A 26,997-nucleotide genomic window follows, 5' to 3' on the forward strand; every position below is an offset into this window, starting at 1 on the left:
GCTAAAACAAAGACAATAGTGGTCAATTATGTACCCACACAAGAATTGGTTCAGCAATATCCATTTCTATAGGGACATGATAAATGAAGTATTTAGTAGGAGTATAGATTAAAAATGTTTTTGGTGTGGCAGCTAAGGATATATGGGAAGAGACAAAAGAAAAGATATTACAAAAACTAAGAAAATGGAAGCTCTGTTATATGGATATTGATTGTACGATACAGGAAGTTAAAATGTTTTTAGTCCCTTTAGTTTTATACACAGGTCAGGCATACTTTTATCAACCAGAGGAAAAGCTGTGGATATTAATTAATAAAGAGCTGAAGGAATTTATCTGGGAGGAGAAGACAGCAAGAGTCAAGTGGGATAAGCTTATTCTTCCAGTAGAACAAGGCAAACTGGGATTACCCGATTTGAAGGGGTATTTCAGAGCGACACAGTTAAGGCTCCTATACATAGCACAAGCAGAAAAAGATAATTCTAAGTGGAAAGAGATAATGATGAAACAGGGTGGGAAGCTAAAGAAACAAGGAGAGACTGGAATTTTGGATGCAGACTTTTAAAGGAGAATAACAATAATCACACAGAATATTAAATTCATAAAGTAACAGAAAGTATTCTGAAAACTAAGCCAAAACAGGAATGGAAAAAGGAGATTCTACCGATAGGGATGACGGCAATTAAGGATACAGACAGTAGGCAAGAGGGGTCTGGAATTTATTGGAGAAAACTGGCAAAGGAGCTAAGGTATTGGGAGCAAATAACTAAAGGGAGAAAGGTAACAGAATGGGAAGATGCCAAGAATTTATTTGGACTGCAGGTTAGAGATTGCCTTCCTTATCAAGAAGTGATATCAGAGTAAGGCAAAGAGAAAGAAAGTGGGGGTCCTAAATGAAAGACCAGCACTGGTAGAGTTTTTAGCAGAATTTAGAACAAAAGCTGCACTTAAAGGAATAATTAGTAAAGCATATTAAATATTGCATGATAACTATAACAATCAATCAGAGGAGGTTAGAAAGGATTGGGAATAGAGAGACTGGATAAGCAATTCACAAAAACAATGGGGGGATGTATGTTTGTCTCCCAAATATGCAAAGGTTAGAAGATTTAGGATCTTTGCTTGAAAGTGTTTACATAGGCATTTTTACTCCCTATGTAGACTTAAACAGCACACTAGCAGCCACCTCTCTGAGATTAAGAGGCAACCAATTACTAATGCTCTGTACAGACAAAGCAGATAAGGGCCATGAGTGACAGTTTAAATTTTGTATACTGCAGGTACTCTATAAACCACTATGTGGTGGAAATAGAATACACATGACTGAGCTGAATGAATTTTGGTTGAAACTTAGGCTGAGATCAAATGCACCCCCTAGATTAAATGATAGTAAAATCTTTACTTAAAGATTTTCATATGAAAGTCTAAATTTAATGTTTTTATATTACTCAGATACATATATTTTTTACATATATTTTTATATTACTGTTTATAAGTTCATAGGTAGGTATTAGGCTATCGGCCCTGGGGCCTATATAAGCCTAGGCAAAAAGGTTCCCTGGCTTTCACCATCCAAGAAAATTATTTTCCTGCGCTCCTGTCGAGCAGCGCCACAGAAGTGATCCCCTGGGTGAATTTTCTATTTCCCATCCAGTTGTCAAGATTTTTCTTAAAGAGGGACAATGAGGAGCTCTGCCTGACATGAATGGGTAGTCTGTTCCAGAGTACGGGAAGTCTCTGGGGCAGGAATCTATCCCTCCAACATCTTCTGTTTATTGTGGTGACAAGGTTTAGATCCCTGGAGCATGTGGTTCAGAGAGATTGGGATTTCTTTAAGTGTAGCATGTCCAACAGCTCTGGGTTTGACATAGCTTTGTATGTTAAGCAGAGATCACCTCTGTGTAGGCGACATTCAATGGAGTACAGCTGGAGATTTTTGAGACGGTCTGCGTATGGCATCTGTTTGAGGCCAGTAATCCTCTTAGTGAGGTATTTCTGTGGCCTTTCCAATTGTTGTAGGTGTCTTGTGAGATACATGCCAAACGGGGAACTGTACTCTATAATGAGTCTGATGAGGGATGAGTAGAGAGGAATAAAGACCTCCTTTTTTCTAGAGAACCCTTTTGTGATGAGGTGTGCCATGTAGAAGGATTTCCTGACTACTGTGGCGATGTGGTTATCAAAGGAGAGACTACTGTCCACCTGTGTCCCGAGGTCTCTTACCACACTTTCAATGTTTAATGAGCTACCGCCTATGTGGTAGTTCAAGGGTACCGAGTTTTTCCCAAAGGGGGTGACAATGCACTTCTTGGCATTGAGCCTGAAGCCATGACTTTGATACCAAGCATCTGTCTCTGTGAGGCCCATTTGAAGAATGTCTACGTCATCAGGTGATTCTATTATGGCTCCCAGTTTGCAGTCATCTGCAAACTTTGTTAGCCAAAGACCTTCTGTGTTGGCCTGCACTTCAGAGAAGTAGATGCCGAACAGGAGAGGACCCAGTTACATATTTTAATTCATTTCTAATACATTCAACTTTTATATGGATTTTTACCTTCATCATGTGACTCGGTATGCAGATCATACGACTGTAACTGATGGCATTTAAATGAATCACTATCACTGTTTTAAACAGGCTGTCTGAAGAAGCCATGTGTAGGTGAATTTTTTTACTAGCAACGGAATAAACTGTTTACTGAGCTTTGTGCATTTCTCTGTGTTTTTTTCTTGTTTCCAGCGATTCCATTAGGGCAAGGTCTGAGACTGCTTTGTAGGCCAGGCACTGGTTGCCTCTCAGCAGCCTATAAGTGACAGGACCTTCAGTCTGTCCATGTAGGTCATGTGTTGTAGGCGCTGAATTTTCTTGGTGAGACACCGTCTGAGGTCTCTCCAGCTGCTGCAGGTGTCTAGTCAGGGGCATACAGAAGGCAGCATTGTACTCTATTAGTGGTCTGATGAATGCTGAGTACAGGGGAGTTTTATAACATCCTTCGCTCTGGATGCGATCCCCTTACTTATGAGATGTGCAACACAGAAGGTCTTCCTTACCACTGTGGACACATGGTGACTGAAGTTAAGGTGGCTATCAACCTCTGTTGCCAAATCTCTCAACACAGAGTTTGAGTTAAGGAGGGTACTGTTAATACTGTAATTTGCAGAGACTTCCCCTTTACCAAAAGGATAATCCAAGCGTTATAAGTACACCATAAAACAAGCAAAAAGGCGAATGCTTTTATTTAGTCCTACTGGTTTGCATGAGTTTGCTTCATTGTTTTCAGTTTCTCAAGCTACATAGTGTGGTGTCAGCGTTCGCCTTTACCAAAAGGGATAACACTTTTTTTGTGTTTAGTTTAAGTCTGTGGCTTTGGCAACAATCATTTGTCTGTGTAATCTCTTTTTGTATTATGTCAAAACAAAACTAGGGGACTCAATAATCGTTCCCAGTTTGTAGTCATCAACGATCTTGTTAAGCCACAGGCCATCTATTTTCACCTGGACTTCTGATAAACAGATTGCAAACAGTATGAGAACTAGCACAGATCCTTGTGGTACACCACTGGTAACGGGTCTGCTGGTTGAGGTGGAATCCCCATCTTTGACTGCATGAGTTCTGTTTGTGATCAATTTGGCTACCCATCTAGTGACATATGGGTTAATTTCCAGATGGGTAACTTTCTCAGTGATGCCCAAGTGAGAGACTGTGTCAAAAGCCTTGGCTAAGTCAAAATAGTCTATATGCATTATTTTGCATTCATCCAGGGCTTTGGTGTCATTCTCGAAGAAGTCCACCAAGTTCAATAAGCATGATCTACCCTTAACGAAGACAACTTGGGTCAGATCAAGATTCTGAAGGTCACCTATATCCTTGTTGATAAGTCCCATGATGATTCTCTCCATGGCCTTGCAGATAAGGCTGGTTAGGCTTATGGGTCTATAGTTCTGAGGGTCGGTTGATGGACCCCATTGTTCAAGGGAATTACTGTTGTTGTTTTCCAGTCTGCTAGGAAAAAGCCAGTAGTGTGTGTCAGGTGGTTCCACTAGGTCCTGTTTTAGACCATTTAGTAGGCAGCCTGGGATGTTATCTGGTCCCATAGAGGCTGTGTTTTTGGTCATGGAAAGTACAGTTATGACCTGCTCTTTGGAGATACTAGGTATAAGACTGGTGACAGGTATGTTTTGGGGTATGTGTGGTGAGGACAGGGGGGTGACTTTTGCACCAAATCTGCTAGCAGGTTGGCACTGTCCTCAGAGTCACTATGAGTGGTATCATCCACTACTAGTTTGGTACAAAGATAGGTCTTTCTTTTTGATTTCTGACATGGTTAAAAAATGCCTTGTGATTATCCTTGGCTAGGGATGCTAGTGTAGCTTTGTAATTGGCTTTAGAGGACTTTAGAAGATATCTAACTTGCTTGTTCAAGCTGTGGAGTGTGTCCTTCCTCTGCTGAGTCAGTTCCCTCTTGTTTTTAGACATTAATTTCCTAGTCTTGTTGTATAACCTATTTACGCTTGATATCAATCAGGGTGGCTTGTTTATTTGTGAGGACACTGTTTTGATCCATTCATGTACAGCAGAGTCTATACATGCACCCTACAGGAGTCACTGTTGACAGTGGTAGCAGTGGATTTTAAACTATTTATGCCATCGATTAAGTGGCTACAGTTTGCTTAGGAGAAAGTAAGGAACAGTCTGCCACTCTAGAATACAGTTCTTAAGGAGGAAGAGGATTTCCTCAAAACACGAATCCTCATCAATTGGAAGAAAAAATCTTAATATACTCGGCAGTTTCAAACAGAGGAATCTCCATTCTTCCAGAAATGCTAACAGCTGAACAAATAAGAACTGGAAACTGATGTCAACATACACTTATCATCCTAACACTTGCAGTCTGCAATGCTGGGAGTGGAATGTACAAAAAAGCAGCTTGTTTACCCAACCCTAAACCAAATAATGAGAAGTATTAAAAGATGAGATGTATACCAAGACAAGGCACAATGCCTAAATTGGCACAAGGCATTATGCAATCTAACAAATAATTTGCTCAGCTATCTTCTACAACATATTGAACTAGCTGTCATTATCCAGTGCAGTGATGGCGAAGGCTCAGGGTCCAAAGACAGTGTGAGTATGGCTAGTGAGGATCATTTCAACCCTTGGTGTCATGTAGCTAACTTTCATCAGGAGGCAAAGGGAGCTTACTCATCAACGATAACTGTACACCCAGAAATGAGGGAACCACCCCATGCATACTTAAGGAATACTTGCTTGTCCCAGTAAGCAAAACAATGTGGTGACTATACTCCACTCCCTCTTTCGCTGTTAAATGTTGGCCAATAACAGAGATTCTCGCCTTCTCTTTTCAATGCCCGTAAGTTGCAGTGTTATGGTGCTGCCAGTAGCAGCAATATCCAAACAGATGATCTATCCCAGGAAGTAATGCAGTACCTGAAGTGATATCGATCCACAACACAAACATTTACTTATTTATTTTAATTGTTGATTCAGCAGGAAAGTTGATTAGTTCACATGGGATCTTTTCCACAACTGAATGTACAAAGAAAACTACAAAGCTGCATAAGAGTAACAATCAGAAAAAAATATGAAATGTTTCAGGAAGAGTTAGGCTTTTTAGACATCAGTTGTCAGGAGTGTCCAGTAATGTATGCAAGAAAGAAGATATGAATGGTGGGAATGGTAAAGACAGGGGATACTGAGGGGCCTGTGCATCCCCTGGTCCTTGCACAGGAACACCATGTGCACATTATACAAAGAATCATATAACATAAGTGTATATTATAGACAAACCTGGTAGTCAAACAGTCTACAGAAATCCGAGAGATACAGAAGACTAAGTGAATAAATTAAAGTACTGCACTCCTTCCACTTACCCAACAGTCTTGGGACACTAACTTCAGCTGCTGCACAACAAAAACAGAGGACTTGATCAAAGCATTTACTGCAGCTTCAAACCTTTAAACTTTAAATATTGAAACACAAATCTTACATGCTTTGCAAGGCTAAACAGATGATTTTATCTCATCAGAATTTAGCAGGTACTTCTCTTACTGCACTCTATCGAGATGTGATTTGCTAAAATAATCAAAGGCAATGGAACAGCACACATAAGAAAAATAATCTTACAGCAGAAAAAAGTGGGGCTCTTACCTAATTACATTCAGCTTGTTAAAGCATGGAATTAGTTCCTTTACTCCATAGTCATTGACATTATTATTGTCCAGTTCCAGAGCAATTTGCTTTCGACAATGACATAAAACAAAAGAAATAGCACTGCAGTCAGCAGAAAATGCATTGCAGAAAGTCAGTTTTAGGTAATCAGCACAAATTCCCTTGGCAGCCAGCTTACCCATATCTTCACTCTGTGTTTCATAAATACACCTCAGCATCCAGATAAACTGAGGCATGGCCTGAACCTTATTAAATTCCCCCAGTTTACACCGTGGGAGATTCTTTAGATGAGTTTTGACAGTTTTAAAAAGGTAACGCTTTAGAAGTATCCTTTTCTTCTTAATAATACTGGGTGGAATAAAAAGTTGTAACAGTCTATGCTTTGTTTTAGAAAGCAGACCACAAAGGAACAGATTTATGAACTGAAAGTGTTCATTATTCTGAAAAGGATCCTTCTCAACAGTTCTGCTAGCTCTTATACAGTTTAAAGGGAGTGCTCTGAACTGCTTCTCCTCTGTGTGCTCACACAGAGTGAAGTACTTTAGAAGCTCCTTGGAGCTTACTGCATCATGCATAACTAGAGAAAAAGCAGTGAAGAAAGACTGCATGGTAATATGCAGGAATTCATATGTCGACTGATCGCCGCAACCAGAATATGAACTAGCTACCCTGAGGAATCCTAGCTTTAAGTCAGGTTCTGGAATATTCAGAGAAGTCATTTCATCCTGCTCAAATATAAAGTCACCTTTCTCTGTCCCACACTCCGCCAGTTTACATAAAGAGGTCAATGATGACTTTCCAGAGCAGAAAGTCTCTGTCTGGCTTCTGTTGTTTTTCTTCAATAAATTTGCTTTTGCAGACTTGCTGAGAAATATTTCAGTCATTAATAAATAAACATCAGTTAATGTGACGTAACAGTCTGGTAATCTAAGTATGCCATAAACAGACTGAAAATGTGCAAAACACTGAAATATAATCCAGCAAAACAAAGGAATGGAGCACAAACTACAGAGATGAGGGTTTGCTTCAAGATGATTCAGTACTTGTTCATGGAGTGCTTCATCTTTAAAGAAAGCTTGTGTGTACTTCTTTAGGCTGTCAGGAGAAAATCCTTTAAGCACCAACTTTTTTCTTATGATTTTTTTTTGCAACTCGGTGCCAGTTCTTGCTGTCAAAATCTTTTTTGACCCGTTCAGTAATTTCCCAGAAAGAAGGTTAATCAGTAGGGCAAGTGGATGGGTTGGGTGATACGGAGAAGAAACTTCAGGAATGCTGTTTAAATCAAAACTTGAATTAATTTCGTCAAAGCCATCAAATGTGAATAATACTGTCTGTGGAAACCTTAGCAGGTAGCTAAAAACTTCTTCAAGATCTAGATCAGGATAACAGTTGTACTTAAACAAAAGATCTTTCAAGGAAATTTGATCTTCCTTCTTGAAAGTACTGAACATCCTACAGCGAAATCTAAAGAAAAATTTAATATCTGTTCCAATTTCCTTTTTGGCCCATGAGTTCTGCAACTTTTGCAGTAAAATAGATTTCCCAACTCCAGCATCTCCAGTAATGAATATAGTTTCTGCATCTTCATTTATAACTCCATTTTCATTAAAAATGTCTGATGTACTTGTCACATTCCCTAAGATGTCATTATTTTTATCCAATAGTTCTATGAGAGTTTCAGCATACACATCTTCAAACATGGACTCTTCCTTTTGGGCATATGAAACCATAAACTTGGTGTCACGGATAAGCTCGTGTCTCAGTTTCCCAATATACTGGCTCACTACAGTAAGAGACAAAAAGAAAGAAAAGTCACAGTTTTTATTCCAGTTAATCTGATATTTAACATACCATGAATGAATGAGGTTAAATAAACTAGGTACATATGTCTTAAGCAATCCAAAAATTCCAAATTCCATGATGATTGCCGATTTGATTAGTCTGATTTGCTCATTCTTAAAGACCACTCCACCAGGAAGATGAAAAAAAAACTCAGCATATCACAGTCTTCTATGTAATGCAAATGCCTCTGCATCACTCTTACATGTCTAGTATCATTCTGTAATGTGTTACACCATAAAATGGCAATCTTGATGAAACTATTTTATAGCTAAGCCATTTCCCTCATGAGATACACTTTGCATTTCTAATGCATGTAACTCCAGGGTCCCTTCTGACTTGTCTTTCTAATGATTTACAATAGAAGCACTCACAAATAACTTACAATAGGGGCACTCTGAAAGTAGAATTATGTGGATATGAAGACTCAGTATAACAGTAGATCTTTGTGGACAGGTTCCTGTAACTAAATTATAACATCTGGGTTATACTCATCTTACTGGTGCCTCCTCCAAGTCAGAAAATAATACTTTGCTTTTACTGACTCTGTGAGGTCCCCCAAATGCACCAGACAGCTGGGATGGGCAAACAGCCCTTCTTACACATGGTAATAAAACATATACGCCTGATTCCAAAAGACTTTATCTCAATATTTATTTGACTATTTACCAGGAATGTCCAACTGGGTAATACTCATTTTCAGTGGAGGCCTGAGAAGGAAAGTTCCATTTGTTTTCATTGCGTTATACTAATTTCCAGTTAAACACAGAGTAGTTAATTTCGATTTACATTTATACATTCTACAATTTTACAGTGGTGGAAGTTGTGAAGATAGGTGAAGGATGCCAGCCTAGCTAGATAGAATTTTGTAGATAATTCTGTCATTTGTAAACATTAATGTAAGCCACAGGCTTGTTCTTTTAAATGTTTAAAGACTGCATTGGATATTGAAATACAAAAATGTAACAGTGCACTCTGCTGTAAGAAAGCTAAATCAAGCAGTTCATGATTGTCTTTGATGTCAAAATTCAGAGCCAATATGTCTAGAGGGAGGCATCCTGCCTATTTGTTTTAAGAGCAGAGTTAAAGGCTATAATTTGCATGTGTAAATGTCTTTTATTGCTCTGGTTTCTGACCAGGTGTAAAGAATGTAAATGCAGTTTCTGTTAGCCTGGGAACACCAGAGAAGTGTGAAGAATTATGTCATGTGAAGCAGCTCTGTGTTCACAATTTAAAGAGAGAGAATCAGAGAGCTCTGAGCATTTTGTCTTAAGAACATCCAACTCAGTACTGCCTGTGTCTAGATGTAAGGATTTTAGAACTGTTTTCTCTCCTAGAAATATCTAGGGATTAGGAAGAATAGACTAAGCCTTTTTTTGTGATGTCATACCTTTTCCACTGTGTTATTTTAAGTATTTCTCTGTGATCTCTGAACTCTTGACTGGCACAGTGTAGTAAGAAGTGTTGTCTTGTGTTTTTATTATCTATTATTAAATATTTTTTAAACCTTTCAACTGTGGCTGTTTTATGTAGAGTTAATTTAAGCTCTAGAGTACATTGCTTGTATATAGTGATACTGTACCAAGTCACTCTAATAAGCCTTGACTGTTTAGTCACACCTACCATTTGGAAAATAATAGTGCACAGTAATAATTGGACATGCTTTCAGAAGGGCCTTTGAGTAGCTGATATTAGTGGGTGGTGGCAGCTGGTATTACCTTTTACACTGGACAGAAAAGGGGCACAGCTGGAGAACCTATGCCAGCCTTCCACAGGAGTGCCTGTGTGGTTGTATATAACTCTTATCTCAAAGTGTGTGTGTGTCAGCTACTTGGGCAGGGACACGAAGCACTGGTTGGACAGAGAAGGTGCTGGAGGTTTTAGCTTGCCCACTAGGCTGTGATCTGGACCCTATAGCTGTGCCAGTGGGGAGTCTGTTTGGGGACCTGGACAGAAAGGGAGAAACAAGCCCCAGACTGACTGTGATCTCTATGTGCTCTTGAGGGAAATTGTATTTATTATCCTTTCCCTATATGGATGCCCCTCACTGGTGTTAGTGGTGAGGATTGAGGCTTCTTCATTGCTGGGCCAGTGCACGGGCATCACAGAAGTTAAAGAGAAAGCCCATGTGCAACTTTGTATTGTATAGGCAGTAGTTATACATAATTATTTTGTCATTTCAGTGAGAGGTTGAGACTATTCAGTATTTGGAGAGTATTGTACAGTGAACACAAAGTCTTAACTTTGTGATGAACATGTGTAGGACCAGGATTTGTTAAGATGTTGTTTATTCAGTGGTTTAAATCTATTGAGTTTGTTCATGAGTTTTATTTGTATAGGGATACTATTCCAGAGTTTAGCAACATTCTGGGAGTAGAGAGAGTCACCTGCAACATTATTTGACGTATCTGTAAGTAACAAGAATTTGTTAATAGAGCAGAGGTTCCTTGATGGACAGCAGGGCAGTAATACATTTTGTAATACATTTTGTAGTGCAGGACATTTTTCTGGATGATGAATGAGTTTGTGTGCTGTAATTAGCTGTAAAGATGTTCGGTAATTGTGTAATTCAAGTTCGGTAATTGTGTAATTCAAGCCAGTTTAACTGCTTTAAGCTATGACAATGGTGGGTTCTATTACGGAGACTGGTGGCAAATTTAGCTATATTACTGTAGCAGGATGCAAATTTCTTTCTTCTTAAACTTATTGTTTACGTTTGTTAGGAAAGGAGCGGTATGTATGAGTCGGCAATAAGAAGGTAGTAGTTAGACTTTTTCTTGCAGTATCTGTAAGGAATCCATTGATCCTATAAAGGGAACCAAGTTTCTAGTGTGTAGATTTAATAGTGTGCAGTATATGCGAGCCATATTTGAGACTCATATATTATAATGCCTAGAAGTTTACTGTCGATTACAGTTTCAATGACAACATTATTTGACTTTTTGGTAAAAGATTTATTTTCAAAAATATTTTATTTTTGGTGTAAGTGACCAGTTGGAATCTGGTTCCTAGCGTAAGCCTGTTTATGGAGAGGCCTTACACGGAAGTAATACACTTACACTGAGAACAACTCTTTTTGAATCTTGCCCATAATCTTCTCTCTAGTGTACGTTAGAAGTAAATGTGCACACATGCAACATTTCCAAGCAACAAATTGAATAAGTTATGCAAAAATAAAGAGCCAAAGGAATAAAAAAAGGAATTAAAGCAGAACCCCTTAATTTTTAAACGTAATAAGAGTACGCATGCAATGAGAAAGAATAGTTGTGTAAGACCTTACCATAACCATAGATGTCCTTCTCTTCTATGTTGCAGTATTCGTAATAGCAGGGAGTAGCTGCTTGCAGCGCCACCATCCGGCCAGTATACCAAAGTCTTTGTCTTGGAGAGTACGTGTGACATCCGTTACGAGGGCCATAAACCGGGGTTAGGTATAAAGGTGAGGTCTGCACATACCCTCCTCAGAATAATTTCTGTTGCATATACTAATGCCCCTGAGGTTTTTCAGGAGGGTCCTAACCGAGACCCTTAAACTTACATGCCTGCAAGAGCCAGGGCAGTAATAAGGCTATGTAGGTAGAGACTTGGGGAAGAGGATGGCCACAGGTGTTCAAAAAAATACCTACTATAACAGAAGCAAGAAACAGGGGGTAGGAGGGTGGGACTGAATACTGCAACATAGAAGAAGAAGGATATCTATGGTTATTGTAAGGTCTTACACAACTACTCTATGTCCTTCTATTCTGATATTGCAGTATTCATAACAGTAGGGAGAGTACCAGAGCTTTAAGTATGATCCTGAGAGGAGGAAGGGTTACCGTGGTCCAGGAGACCCTGTAGGATAGTTCTGGCAAAACCGGCTCTAGCACGGGATGCCATGTCCAGCTTGCAGTGTTTGGTGAGGGTGTGCACTGAGGTCCAAGTGGTTGCCTCTAAAACAGAAGGGGAATCAATGCCTTTGAAAAAGGCAGAAGAAGAGGCAGCTGCTCTGGTGGAATGTGGTTTGATACTGCCTTGCAAAGTTTTTCCATGGTGGGAGTAGCAGAAGATGGACTTGGAGATCCATGAGGCAATGGTTTGCTTAGATACAGCTTTCCCTAGTGTTCTTGGATGGAAGGAAACAAATAACTGTTCTGATTTCCTGATGTCTTTGGTTTTGTCTAGGTAATATCTTAGTTGTCTGTGCACGTCCAGATAGCGAAGTGTCCTCTCTGAAGCATTTTGTGGATGGGGGTAGAAGACCGGTAGGTTAATGGTTTGATTTGAGAGTTCATTAACTACCTTGGGCATGAAGAAGGGGTTGGTCCTGAGCGCCATTCTGTCCCTGTGAAAGACTAGGTAGGGGGATGTGGCCATCAGGGCTTGGATCTCCGAAACCCTCCTGGCGGATGTGAGGACAACTAGCAAAACTGTTTTGAACGTACAAAATGTCAGAGAAGCAGAATGTGCTGGTTCAAAAGGAGCTAGTGTTAGCTTTTCTAATACAAAGTTTAGATCCCACAGAGGAGGGATGGGTTTCCGTGAGGGTTTGATGTGGAGGACTCCCCTTAAAAAGAGTCTGACTTCCAGTCTGGAACCCAGGGGAGGTGAAATGGCCAGACAGGCAGAGATGGTAGACAAGTGGACTTTGATCGAGGAATATGTCAGTCTTGTTTGGAGTAGCTCACACAAGTAGGACAGGACCCTAGGGATAGAGGTAGTGAGGGGGTCCTGTTTGTTCCTATGACACCAATTGGAGAACCTGAGCCATTTAGCCATGTAGTTTCTCCAAGTGCTGGGTTTTCTGGCCTCCTGCAGAACATTAAGTACGTCCTCCGAGTAAAGGTGTCTGTAAGGGATCAGGAGTCTATCACCCATAAGGTCAGTTTTAGATTGTTCACCTGCGGGTGTAGCAGAGACCCCTTGTTCTGTGTGAGCAGGTCTATCTGGTGGGGTAACCTGTGGTGATTGCCCTTGGCTAGAGAAAAAAGGAGGGGAAACCAATGCTGTCTTGGCCAAAAGGGGGTCACCAGTAGGATTTTTGGTTTGTCCCTCTGAATTTTCAGGAGGCCTTTCTGGATCAGACTGAAAGGGGGAAGGCGTACAGGAACATCCCCCTCCCATGAAAAGGAGAAGGCGTCCACTTTCCACACTTGTGGGTGTGGGTTCCTTGTGCAGAAGTTGGGCATCTGCCTGTTGTCTGGGGAGGCAAAGAGGTCTGCATGTGGAATACCCCACCTGTGTATCAGGTCTAGGAAAACCTCCCTCTGTAGCATCCCTTTGTGAGAGGGGGGTGAGGTTCTGCTGAGTGTGTCTGCCATCACATTCTGCTGAGATGGGGATATACATGGCCAACAGGTGTACTCTGAGGGAGTCTGCTAGATTCCAAATCTGAATGGCCAGTCTGCATAGAGGGTATGACCTGGTCCCTCCTTGTTTGTTTATGTACCACAGAACTGTCATGTTGTCTGTGATTACCTTTACTGTTCCTGGCAGGATAGAGGGTTGGAATGTTAGTAGGGCTAACAGCAAGGCTCTCATTTCTTTGATGTTGATGTGGTCTTTTACTCAGAGTGGACCATTTGCCTTGTACTGAGAGGTGTTGTTGACTTGTTTGCAACACTGCCCCCCATCTTAGGCCCAAAGCATCGATATAAAGGCATTGAAGTGGAGCTGGGGTCTAGAGGTGGAGCCCTGGGTTGGTCTGTATTGCAGATAACCACCACTGGATCTCCCTCTTTAAGCAAGGGAGGAGTGGGTGGGGCACATCCAAGGGTTGGGAATGTTGGTTCCATAGATTTTTCAGTACCCAATAAATTTTGCGCATGTGCAGTCTTGCCAAAGGCATCATGTGTATAAGGGAGGCCATGTGGCCTAATAGTTTCAGAAATTCCCGAGCTGTCAGAAAGGTTTGGGAGAGGATCTGATTGAAGTACAGATCGAGTTCCTGAATCCTTTGGTCCGGTATGAAGGCTTTCATGCAGTCCATGTGTAGTCTGCATCACAGAAAAATCATGTCCTAAGAAGGAGTCAGGCGAGATTTTTCTACATTTATAGTAAATCCCAGAAGAGAGAGGGTGTGTGACACCTGCTGCAAATGGAGGAGTAAGAGGTGGTGTTCTTGTTGCAGGATGAAGAGGTCGTCTAGGTAGTGATATATTTGTATACCCTGTGTCCAGCAATGGCCAATGAAGGGGGCTAGACACTTGGTGAACACTCTGGGGGCTGTGGATAGACCAAAGGGCAAAGCAGAGAATTGAAAATGGCAGGAGTGTATAGAAAATCTGAGGAATTTCCTGTAATCTGGATGAATGGGGATGTGTAGGTAGGCATCCTTGAGATCTAGAGCCACCATGAAGGCTTGGGGGGGGGGGTTGATGCAGAAGGATAGGTAAGGTTATCATTTTGAAGCTGGGTACAAGAAGCAAAAGATTGAGAAAGGAAAGATCCAAGACATGTCTCCAGGGACCCTCTTTCATGGGGACCAGGAACATTCTGGAGTAGAACCCAGAGTTCTTTTGAGGGGCGGGAACTGGTATTATAGTGCCTTGGTTTAGGAGTTGTTGAATAATGGGTGGGAATAGGTGAATCTGTTTTTTGGTGGTTGTGGAATGCCCTGTAATATCCTCTCTGGATGATGGAGAGGACCCGTCGTTCTTTTATAAGTTTCCGCCAGGAGGGAAGGGAGAGACTGAGACGGAGGAATATGGAAGTTTCAGGATGCAGGGTGGGTGAGTCACAGTGGAGGGGGCCTGGGATGGTCAGGCTGTCTCCGAAAGGGAGTGGCAGAAGATCTTGAGGACAGTCTTAGGGTAGAAGTCTTTCTCTGCTGCTTACATCCCCGGATTGTTGTATTGAGGAAAAAGATTCCCTTCATACAAAGGATGGTTTTTGAGGGTAGTTTCTATGATATCTAGGAATGGGGGACACCAAAAGGTGTTAGATTTTGCAACTCTTTTCCCTTCTCTTGGAGGGATTTGAGGAGCTCAGCAAAAGCTTGTCCAAAGAGTGCCTTATTGTCTAACAGAGCATCCAGAAGTTTGATCTGAACATCCATGGGGAGGGATTGTAGCCGTACCCAGGAGTAACGACGCAGCACTGATCCAAAAGCAGCAGCTCTGGAAACAGCTTCCACAGCATCATAGCTGCACTTAATAGAGTGCCTGGTCACTTGTGATGCTGTGGAGAGGAGAGAGTTTAGTTGTACTTTGGTGGGGGAGTCCTGGACCTCAGAGAGAAGGCTGGAAGCCTTACAAATGATATCAAGTACAAACCTTGCCATGTGGGTTTGGTAGTTCAGGGCCCTAATGGCCAGAGTGGAAGAAGTGTACACCTTTTTGCCTGTCCTGTCCATAAATATACTACCTTTCTCAGGTGGATAAAGAGCAGAGGAAGGAAGCTGTCTGGAGGTCTTGTCTGCAGAAACAGCTATAACAGATGGGTCAGCAGGAGGGTTCTTGTAAAGAAACTGGGTGTCCTGGGGGACCCTATAAAATCTATCTGGTGGTTTAGCTGCTGGAGGTTGGGAGTCAGGAGACTGTGAAGCAGCTAAGAATACATCTTGAACTGCAGGTAGTAAAGGGGGCACAGCTGAGGAAGTGGGCTGCTCCATTTGCAGAACGTCAAAGTATTGTTTCTTAGAATCTGAGACCTCAGAGGCCTGCCACTTGAGGCGTTCCCTCATGAGGGAGATAGTATCCCCAAAACTAAATTCTTCCCCTGGGGACTCTGGAGAAATAGAGTCCTCTTCATCTGTAATAATGACCTCCTTGGGTGTTTCAATTTGAGTCTCACAAGAGAAGGATTCCTGAGATGATGAATATTCCTCCTAAGACACATAGGTTGGTTGAGGAGTGAGAGTAGGTGGGAGCTGTTGGGACTGTAAGGCCTGATAGGCCTTAAAGAGGCTTTGGGAAAAGGATTTCCAGCCTGACATCTGAGGGGGGGGGGGGGTCAATGTGTTTGGAATTCGGTTTCTTTTTCAAGGGTGTGGTAGACAAGGGTGAAGCAGACGTCGGCCTAGCAAGAGGAGGAGGAGCAGGGGCTTCTGAGAAGGTGAGCAGTGGTTCCCCTCCGTCATCAGACTGATGGCTGAAATACCTCAGCGGATGTACCTTCGGTATCCCGCACATGAGCTTCCATTGTGGTTCCCAGGCCTAATTGGGTGACCATCATCTGAACGGACTCCGGTTCTGCTATCGCCTCTAGAGCTGGTTTGGACAACTGAGGTGCAGCCTGGGATTCAGGCCTAAGTTTTTTTTGCCTTCTTCCAAAGCGGCTCATCAGATGGGCCTACTCCTCCATCCATGCCTAATGCCAAACGTCTGAGTCTCTGATTCTTGAGGTAAAGTAGGCAGCTACGAAGTGTTTTGGAAACAAATGACTTACAGACAGAACAGGATGTATGGTCGTGGGCCTCACCTAGACAGAAAACACACTTATCATGCGTGTCCTTGTGAGAAATCTGTCTCCCACAAGCACACTTCCCTTTCCTAGCGGACATGTAAGTCTAAAACATCAAGCAAAATAAGTAAGAAAAAACCCCAGTGGGCACTTATCTGAATGGTCCAAACGGTCATCTGGTCTCGATACTTGTAACTGTAGTTAGTCGTCGGATAAAATGTGAAGTAAGGTAGAACTGGCGAATGGGTGTCCGATGATCAATGCGGCAGAAAGATTCTGAGGAGGGTATGTGCAGACGACACCTTTATACCTAATGCCGGTTTCTGGCCCTCATAGCCAATGTCACATGTACCCTCCAAGACAAAGACTTTGGTATACTGGTCAGATGGTGGCACTGCAGGCAGTTACCCACTACTGTTATGAATACTGCAACATCAAAATAGAAGGACATCAAATGGAACATCTTTAATAGTACTGTTACTGAACTGCTATTGAAAAAAACTCATTGTAAGTCAATACATTTTTGTAGCAGCATACCTACTTAACATGTCATAACAGCTGCAGAAGTAACAGAATATAAACCGAAGAAGAGGAAGTTCCCTTGCTTACCAGTGGGAGTGGGAAGCATTGAGCCGCCTGTTGGTCCAGTTTTGTGAGGTTTCAGCCAGCAACTTGTAGTTTATTGGTCGTTTTGGGCCAGTTCCTAGCTTCTTTCAGCCCCCTGATATAAAACACGCTAAACGCGCATTTTTTTAGCTTGTACCTACTCAGCACAGATCCTCGTGGTGGCCAGCAGAGTAATCCAAGCTTCAGAGAGCTGAAAAAGCGACTTTACCTGATTTAAGTATATTTTTTGTGGCTTTCCACTTCTATTTATCTAGCAACTGTATTTCGCCTGCTTGCTGATACATTGTTATTGTTTATTCTGCATTTATTCTGTTATTGCACTTGTTTCTCAGTTTGTTACTTTTAAAATCTGTAACTGTTGCAAATTGTTTGTGTAGGCTGTGATAGCCGATTTATAGTATTTATAAGTGTTTACTGTATCTGTTTCTGCTTGTTTTCTGAAAAAAAAAAAAAACCAAAAAATATCTCTTGTTTTCCCGCCTTACTGAGCTAGAATAGTCCAGTTTCAGAGCTTGCTGATCCCTGGACTTTGTTTGCAGTTCCTGTTACTGATTCTTTAACTAATTTGGAAGAGAGGAAGTTCCCTTGCTTACCAGTGGGAGTGGGAAGCATTGAGCTGCCTGTTGGTCCAGTTTTGTGAGGTTTCAGCCAGCAACTTGTAGTTTATTGGTCGTTTTGGGCCAGTTGCTAGCTTCTTTCAGCCCCCTGATATAAAATACGCTAAACGCGCGTTTTTTAGCTTGTACCTACTCAGCACAGATCCTCGTGGTGGCCAGCAGAGTAATCCAAGCTTCAGAGAGCTAAAAAAGCGACTTTACCTGATTTAAGTATATTTTTTGTGGCTTTCCACTTCTATTTATCTAGCAACTGTATTTCGCCTGCTTGCTGATACATTGTTATTGTTTATTCTGCATTTATTCTGTTATTGCACTTGTTTCTCAGTTTGTTACTTTTAAAATCTGTAACTGTTGCAAATTGTTTGTGTAGGCTGTGATAGCCGATTTATAGCATTTATAAGTGTTTACTGTATCTGTTTCTGCTTGTTTTCTGAAAAAAAAAAAAAAAAAAAAAAAAAAAAAATATCTCTTGTTTTCCCGCCTTACTGAGCTAGAATAGTCCAGTTTCAGAGCTTGCTGATCCCTGGACTTTGTTTGCAGTTCCTGTTACTGATTCTTTACCTAATTTGGAAGAGAGGAAGTTCCCTTGCTTACCAGTGGGAGTGGGAAGCATTGAGCTGCCTGTTGGTCCAGTTTTGTGAGGTTTCAGCCAGCAACTTGTAGTTTATTGGTCGTTTTGGGCCAGTTCCTAGCTTCTTTCAGCCCCCTGATATAAAACACGCTAAACGTGCGTTTTTTAGCTTGTACCTACTCAGCACAGATCCTCGTGGTGGCCAGTAGAGTAATCCAAGCTTCAGAGAGCTAAAAAAGCGACTTTACCTGATTTAAGTATATTTTTTGTGGCTTTCCACTTCTATTTATCTAGCAACTGTATTTCGCCTGCTTGCTGATACATTGTTATTGTTTATTCTGCATTTATTCTGTTATTGCACTTGTTTCTCAGTTTGTTACTTTTAAAATCTGTAACTGTTGCAAATTGTTTGTGTAGGCTGTGATAGCCGATTTATAGCATTTATAAGTGTTTACTGTATCTGTTTCTGCTTATTTTCTGAAAAAAAAAAAAAAAAAAAAATATCTCTTGTTTTCCCGCCTTACTGAGCTAGAATAGTCCAGTTTCAGAGCTTGCTGATCCCTGGACTTTGTTTGCAGTTCCTGTTACTGATTCTTTACCTAATTTGGAAGAGAGGAAGTTCCCCTGCTTACCAGTGGGAGTGGGAAGCATTGAGCTGCCTGTTGGTCCAGTTTTGTGAGGTTTCAGCCAGCAACTTGTAGTTTATTGGTCGTTTTGGGCCAGTTCCTAGCGTTCCTAGCTTCTTTCAGCCCCCTGATATAAAACACGCTAAACGCGCGTTTTTTAGCTTGTACCTACTCAGCACAGATCCTCGTGGTGGCCAGCAGAGTAATCCAAGCTTCAGAGAGCTAAAAAAGCGACTTTACCTGATTTAAGTATATTTTTGTGGCTTTCCACTTCTATTTATCTAGCAACTATATTTCGCCTGCTTGCTGATACATTGTTATTGTTTATTCTGCATTTATTCTGTTATTGCACTTGTTTCTCAGTTTGTTACTTTTAAAATCTGTAACTGTTGCAAATTGTTTGTGTAGGCTGTGATAGCCGATTTATAGCATTTATAAGTGTTTACTGTATCTGTTTCTGCTTGTTTTCTGAAAAAAAAAAAAACCCAAAAATATCTCTTGTTTTCCTGCCTTACTGAGCTAGAATAGTCCAGTTTCAGAGCTTGCTGATCCCTGGACTTTGTTTGCAGTTCCTGTTACTGATTCTTTACCTAATTTGGAAGAGAGGAAGTTCCCTTGCTTACCAGTGGGAGTGGGAAGCATTGAGCTGCCTGTTGGTCCAGTTTTGTGAGGTTTCAGCCAGCAACTTGTAGTTTATTGGTCGTTTTGGGCCAGTTCCTAGCTTCTTTCAGCCCCCTGATATAAAACACGCTAAACGTGCGTTTGCGCGGTTTAGCGCGATTTAGCGCGGAGTTGCCACTGTTGCACACTAGGGCAGCGCCAGTTAAGCAGGTTTAAACTATTAGGGCTACCTAAAGTCCACTCTTCAAATTTTCCCTTAAAACTACCTTCCTCTAACTATACTACTGATCTAATCAGCATATCCTATAACTAAAAAGATCATCTCTACCTGACTCCGAGTAGCCTATTCTGTATCTGTCAAACCTAGCACTTGCTCCTACAGTACTTATCACCGAGATACAGCACTCTTGTTATAGATAGTACCCCAAAAAGGTGAACCCCATTTCTCGGACACCCACATCCCCCGGAATCTCTTTTAAAGTTTTTTTGTCTATTTCTTCTAGCATGTCGAGGGATCAGTTGCTAGTATCCTCTCCTGCTCAGCTGGTGAACCTGGGAATATTGAGGCAATGTTACAATTGCCTCATGTACACAGACAACCCTCTCCTCCTCCCACAAAACACAAATACATGCGAGAGATGCAACTATACGGCCAAACTGGAGGCTGAGCTCTCTCAACTTAGGACTGGCAAGACCAGACAGGAGGAGAAGGTTACCACACACACTATAGACCCAGTCTCACATAGTACCATCACAACCTCAAATCATACACATAAACACACAAAGACATACTCGGAGGCTCTGATCAGAAATCTACCAAAACAGCAGAGGCCACCAAAGCAGACACCCAAACAACCACCACCTCAGAACACAACACCTGCAACACATAGACCTCACAGTCAGAGTGTCAAACAGTCACAGCCCTTAAGGCCAAACACAATGCCAGACACACTAGTCATTGGTGACTCCATAGTCAGACACACTGGCGTCCGCTCACCAGACTGAGTAAGGAGAGAGTTACAGTAAGCTGCCTGTCGGGCGCTAGAATCCGCCACATAACGCAAGCACTCAGGCCTCTCAAAAGCAGGTACAAATACGACTCAGTCATTGTCCACGCTGGTGTAAACGACCTGAGACGTACCTCCTTGGACTACATGAAAAGAGACATTGAGGAGCTCTCTGATTATGTAGCCCAGGCAGGTATGACCCTGACCTTGAGCAGTATCCTACCTTCACCAAGAATGATGCCACAATACAGAGATAAGATGATCAGCTTTAACAATTGGCTTAAACTCTGGTGTCATTCAAAGGGGATCCAATGTCTGTCTGCCTGGGATGACATGCAGGACAAGCCACGCTGCTTCGCAAGGGACGGCTTGCACCTGTCACCCCTGGGATTCCGGATATTGGCAAAGGCTCTTGCCACCCCCATAGTGCCTTTTTAGGCAAGGCTCAAATTCTAAACCTACCACCCTAGAACACAAAAAGGAAAAAACTAAGGGTAATGCTGCTCAATGCCAGAAGTCTAAATCTCAAAATGCACGCACTCGAGGCCCTTCTCAGTATGGAGAACATCAATGTCTGTGCTGTGACAGAAACCTGGTTCAAGGCTCCTGAGAGCACCCCAGCACTAACAGGTTTTACCTCATATCATGCATTCCGGCCCCAAAATCCGGACAATACCAAGAAAGGAGGGGGGTATCCATATTCATCAAGGACACCCACACCTCAAGACTGGTGGCAATGCACGATGCATCGGAGACCATCCAGGTGCAATTAACCATAGGCAAGACTGCTCTGCAAATTGTAGCATGTTACAGGCCACCCTCACAAACTCAGGAACCTCACATGGCTTTCCTGAAAACACTGGAGGGATAAATGTATCTCCAAACACCATCATACTAGGTGACTTCAATTACCCTAATATAGACTGGGAACACTACTCAAGCCCAAACACCCTAGCCCAAAAGTTCCTGGAATTCATAAACTCAAATGCCATGGAACAACTAGTCACCATCCCCACAAGAGGAGAAAACATACTTGATCTCATCATCACGAACATGGGAGCACAATGTTCAACACCGGATGTATACCCCTCACTGGTGAGATCAGATCACAAACTAATCTTGCTGGAGGTCCTCATCCCACCCCACCTGAAATAAAAAGACCACAGTAAAAACTTCTCGAAGCTGACTTCACACTTCTAAAGACTAGTGTGGTCTCCTTTAAGGCCCCGAGCCGCGGAAAACAGTACTCAAGCCGCTGAATCACTTACAAATGCCTTCTACCAGCACCTGCAGGACTGCATGGATAAGGCAATCCCAAGCAAAACAAAGACTCTTTGTACCAAGGGCAAGCGTCCAGTCTGGTGGACCCCAGCCATAAACAAACTCTACAACAAAAGGAGGAAGGTACTACAAGATAGAGCAAAATCCTTAAAAGGTAAGACACCTTTGATCACTATAAGTAAAAAACTAAGAGCTCTCATAAAATCATCCAAAGCAAATTTTGAGAGAAAAATAGCTAAAGACTCAAAAGACAATCATAAGGCCTTCTTTAGCTATGTTAGAAACCTGAGAGGAAACTCCCAGATATGCTCAGAACTAGTTCAAAATGATGTGAAGATTACTGATCCTACAGACATTGCCAACATACTGGCTGACAGGTTCAGTGCAAACTTCTCCCCCCCCCAAAAGGAGAGATATCTATACCAAATGGTTGCAGCCCCCCAAACATCTCAAACGCCCAAGTGAGAACTGCTCTCTCCAAAGCAAAAAACACAGCATCCATGGGACCTGATGGTGTCCCAGGCTGTGTGCTCCACGAACTCAACGAGGAATTAAACCCACAGCTAGGACAGCTGTTTAATCATAGTCTCACCTCTGGATACGCACCCAGGAGTGGCGACTGCGACTGTGGTCCCACTTCACAAAGGCGGTGCCTCCACAGACCCTGGAAATTACCGCCCATTAGCTTGACAAGCCTTATCTGCAAAGTCATGGAGAGGATCATAATGGACCTCATAAATAAAGACATAGGGAATTTGCAGACTTTGGATCCAACCCAGTTTGGCTTTGTCAAAGGCAGATCATGCCTTTTAAACTTGGTTGACTTTTTCTAAACAGTCACCAAAGCCATTGATGAGGGAAAGGCAGTCCATACAGCCTACCTCGATCTGGCGAAGGCCTTCGATACAATACCCCACTCGGGTATCATTGAAAAACTCATCAGCTTAAATGTTAACCCATACATCACAAGATGGGTTGCAAACTGGCTGAGTGACAGAACCCACAGGGTCAGAGTTGCTGGCGCCATGTCAGACTCAAAGCCTGTCACAAGTGGTGTCCCACAGGGCTCAGTCCTGGGCCCACTCTTGTTTGGCATCTACTTTTCCAAAGTACAAGCAAACACAGGAGGGTTATGGCTGACAAAGTTTGCAGATGACTGCAAACTGGGCGCCGTAGTCGAAAACACATCTGACACAGATATCCTTCAGAAGGGTCTCACAGAAACGGATGACTGGTGCCAGAGCCATGGCCTAAAGTTAAATGCCAAAAAATGCATAGTCATACCCTTCGGGAAAAACAAGGTTACCCCTAGCTACCATATAGGTGGTAATCCTCTGAGCACAGAAGAAGTTATCAGGGACCTGGGGACCCAGGTTGACAGTAGCCTGTCATTCGACACCCATGTAGCTAAAGTAGTTAGGAAGACCTTCTACATTGCCCACCTTATCATGAAGGGATTCACATCTAGATCAAGGGAGGTCATAGTCTCCCTATACTCATCACTCATCAGACCAATGATTGAGTACAATGCCCCATTTGGAATGTATCTGACTCGACACTTGCAGCAGCTGGAGAGGCCACAAAAGTTCCTCACCAAAAGGATAAAGGGTCTCAAAAATCTGTCCTATGCTGCCCGACTGAAAGAACTCCAGCTCTATTCAGTCGCCACGCTTGCTCAGAGGTGACCTTTGCCTGACATACAAGGCCATGTCAAACCCAGATTTGATGAATATGCTTCACCTCAAAAAAATCTAGATCCGTCAGAGCCACAAGGGCGGGAGACTTAAACCTCGACACGGCTATTAATAGGACGTGCTGGAGGGATAGATTCATCACCCAAAGACTCCCTATGCTGTGGAACAAAATCCCGGTATATGTGAGGCAGAGCACCTCGCTGGCCTTGTTCAAGAGAAATCTTGACCAATGGATGGGAGATCGCAGATATACTCCAGGGGTTACCTCAGTGTCACTGCTAGACAGAGGCACAGCAAAATAATGGGTATAGTTCCCCATACTAAAGGGGTGGCATAAGCCACAAAAATATGGGCTAGGCTTATAAATGCCCTCGGGCAGATAGCCTAGTATGAACCTATGAACCTATGAATTAAATTATATGAAATATTCTCTAAATGTGACACAATAATGTGCTTAGCAGTTGTTAATTAGGATTAGCTTTAACTGCTGAACAATACTCAAATAGTGTTACACAGCTCTAACAGCAGAATCATATGCCCCATTTATATTTATAAATAATTATACAAACAATAAAATGTTTGGAAGCTATGTATACTAGCTACACTCTAGTAGTAAAACAGAGATATTTTCATAACATTCTAACCTTTTAACCATCACAAATAGACCAGATGATTAATATGGCAATACGCACATGGTAGGAACCATAACAATGTTGTAGGATTAGTATGGTAAGGATTCCATTACAAGTATCATAATAATACATTAAAAATACAATAATTTCATGAATACAGTGACACAAGACATTATCAGAAAGGCATCCTCAACTGTTGAACTTGTACATCTAAAGTCTGCGGAGTCACATACGGCTCTTACAACAACCCATGAACACCTGACAGCATACACATAATTTACTGGGCAAGCAGGAATGGAAATAGACTGCATGTGTTTTTTTCCATCAAACATACATACCCACACCCACACCACAACTCCACCTACCACATGACTTCTGGATGTGGAAAAAAGTATAGCTGTGCAAGAACATACCAAAACAATAAATGTGCTACTGATCACTTTTGGGTTATTTTGCCAAATAACTTAGACAACCGTCAGGGGTAATAAAGCCAAAACCTTCCATATGGCCATATGTCTGACATATGGCCTAAGCTCATGAGCATAAGGGTACATAAGGAGACACAGGAGCATAAATCCTCAGACCATCTCCAAGCCAGTAAGCCTGAAGAGGCCAGAGAGACCAAATAAACTGGACAGCTAAGAAAAGACAGGCAGAAAGACAGTGATTCCCTTAAGTCCATAACATAAGGAGATAAGGAAACTGTTATGGTAAGTTCTTAACCGACTGTACTATGTCCTTCATTGGATCACTGTTTCAGTATTCCAAACTGTTGGGCGATTCCCAAGACTTAAGACATGTGAAGGGTGTATGGAACAGAGACAGGAGAACTGTTTAGTAGTCTAGACAGGACTGACCTGGTGAAGGCAGTTCTGGACTTAGACAAGACATTTACTCTATAATGTCTGGTGAAAAAAGGCTCTTGAAGAGGTCGCTGCTATGGTAGAGTGAGCCTTGCTGGAGAGGGTATGGAAATGGATTTAGAAATGCAGTTAACAGTTTACTTTGAAACTGGGTTCCCTAACTTATTATTCCTGATTGTGACTGAATAGACAAACAATGATATATCTTGCAATGTGTGTTTCATGTAGTACTTATTATACAGGAAAGACAAACAGGAAGTTAACTGAATGTACAGTGGATCACCTCTCCGATATTAGGAGGCATGCTAACATCACTGCCTTACACACATACAGTGAAGAGACAGATAACACACAAGCTTAAGTTTACTGTCTGAAAAGTAATATGTCAATGCATATGGAATGGTGATTAAGTAACAAGAACAGAGAATATAGAATACAGATGGTTTACTGTAGTACATGCTAACAGCCCCCAGGTTTGAATGGGAACATTAAACCTGTGTTAAAAGCGAGGCAATATATGAAATAAATATCCAGCCACGCAGTATTATTTTATCATGTGGCCAATTCACCTAGATATAAAAATTAGTTCTTTTGTACTGTGAACTTTTAAATTGATGAATCACTGTTATGTGAAAGCTTGTTGGTTTTAAATATTAACTTTTGTCTTTTGTGGTACTTTGAGCTGATTTCTTTGTTTTATAATTTCATTTTTTTTTACTTGGCTCCATTTTATTTGTTTGAGCTTCTCTTCTTTGCTATTTTGGCCCTTCAAGCAGTGTAAAGTCCACTATTTTCACATTTCACAGCTTGACATTCCACATATACATTTTAGGAACAACTTGTTGGCTAGCATTAATAGTTTTTTGGGTCAATATTTTGTTGAATGCCATTTTCCAGCACATATAAAACAAACCCTCTTCAGATGGATAAATAATTCTCTCATCTGCAGGCAAAGAAATACTTGAGTAAAGGCTTATTATTAGCCCTAGGTGCATGCAAGTTTGGCTTAGGGTTTGCACTTTCAGTAAGTAACAGGCATTATTGCTGCACACCTTGCTGTTTAGAATATTTAGGGTTACTCCTGATACCCATTTTCTTAAATTACTAGAGGTTACCCTTCTAAATGTAGCTAAAGCCAGTGTTCTCAAAATGTTGCCTAGATTATTTATGTGATAGTCTACAAAGAATTTCAAAATACCCTTTAAAATCAGCCATTTGTGCAATTACTGTTCTGACTACTCTGAATGTCCAGTTGCAAAACTTGAAGGGTTGAGAGTCAGGTGAAGCCTCTCCCCTAGCTAAAGTGTCTTGTTTCAGTCTCTAATAATTGTGTGCACAAATATGCATATACAGAATTCCCAAGTCAAGTGTGAGGACAGTATCCTGGCCCTCTCTTACAGCCAGTTTTTGTCAGCAAACATCTCAAATGCCACCAAGTAAGCCACAACAATATCTTCCAAATTTATTAAGGGATCATATTGGTTTTCCCAATGAGGTGGATGGCTGGGTCGTCATCATGGATATTTGTGCTGGAAGCTGAGAAGATGTTGGTCAGTGACTGCACTGCTTTCATGAAGGTTGAGCAGGTCTCTATCAATGGCAACACACCACTCTTGAAAAGCTGTTTGAAGAGCTGAAGTAAAACTCACTAAAGCAGTGATGACGAACCTATGACACGAGTATCAAAAGTAACACACCACAATGTTTGGGGTGACACACCAGCGTTCACCAACACCCAAGTTACCAAAGAAACTGAATGAGTAAAAAATACAAGAAATAATTAACCCTGCACTTATTTATTAAAACTCAGCAACGAAAAAGTCATTAACTGATGTTAATCAAATCAAATGGAATGTGTTCCATATTTTTTCAGTTCAATTCAAAATTACTATTAAAAGTAGGGTAATTTTTTGTTGCATTATTTTAAGCCCAATTATCAGCGCCCATATTGTTTTCTCTGTTGTAAGTCACTGATTTTTCTTTTCCTTTTATAATACACAGCAGCACACGATTGGAATGTATTTTTTTAAATAAATGAATATGTAAAGAATT

At 41.6% G+C, this 26,997-nt stretch overlaps 1 protein-coding gene across 4 annotated transcripts in view; it reads right to left on the reverse strand.

The window, feature by feature from the left end:
- Nucleotides 1–26,997, reverse strand: part of NOD1 (nucleotide binding oligomerization domain containing 1) — an 849,510-nt gene that overhangs the window by 567,666 nt on the left and 254,847 nt on the right. For all 4 annotated transcript variants that reach the window (XM_044065019.1, XM_044065017.1, XM_044065018.1 and 1 more), the window contains exon 4: nucleotides 6,165–7,968. In XM_044065019.1, the coding sequence (XP_043920954.1) occupies nucleotides 6,165–7,968 (1,804 nt within the window). The remainder of the gene's footprint in view (nucleotides 1–6,164; nucleotides 7,969–26,997) is intronic.

This window comes from Protopterus annectens, chromosome 3.part0 (assembly GCF_019279795.1).
Source record: "Protopterus annectens isolate FY-2018-M chromosome 3.part0, PAN1.0, whole genome shotgun sequence".
NCBI lineage: Eukaryota > Metazoa > Chordata > Ceratodontiformes > Protopteridae > Protopterus > Protopterus annectens.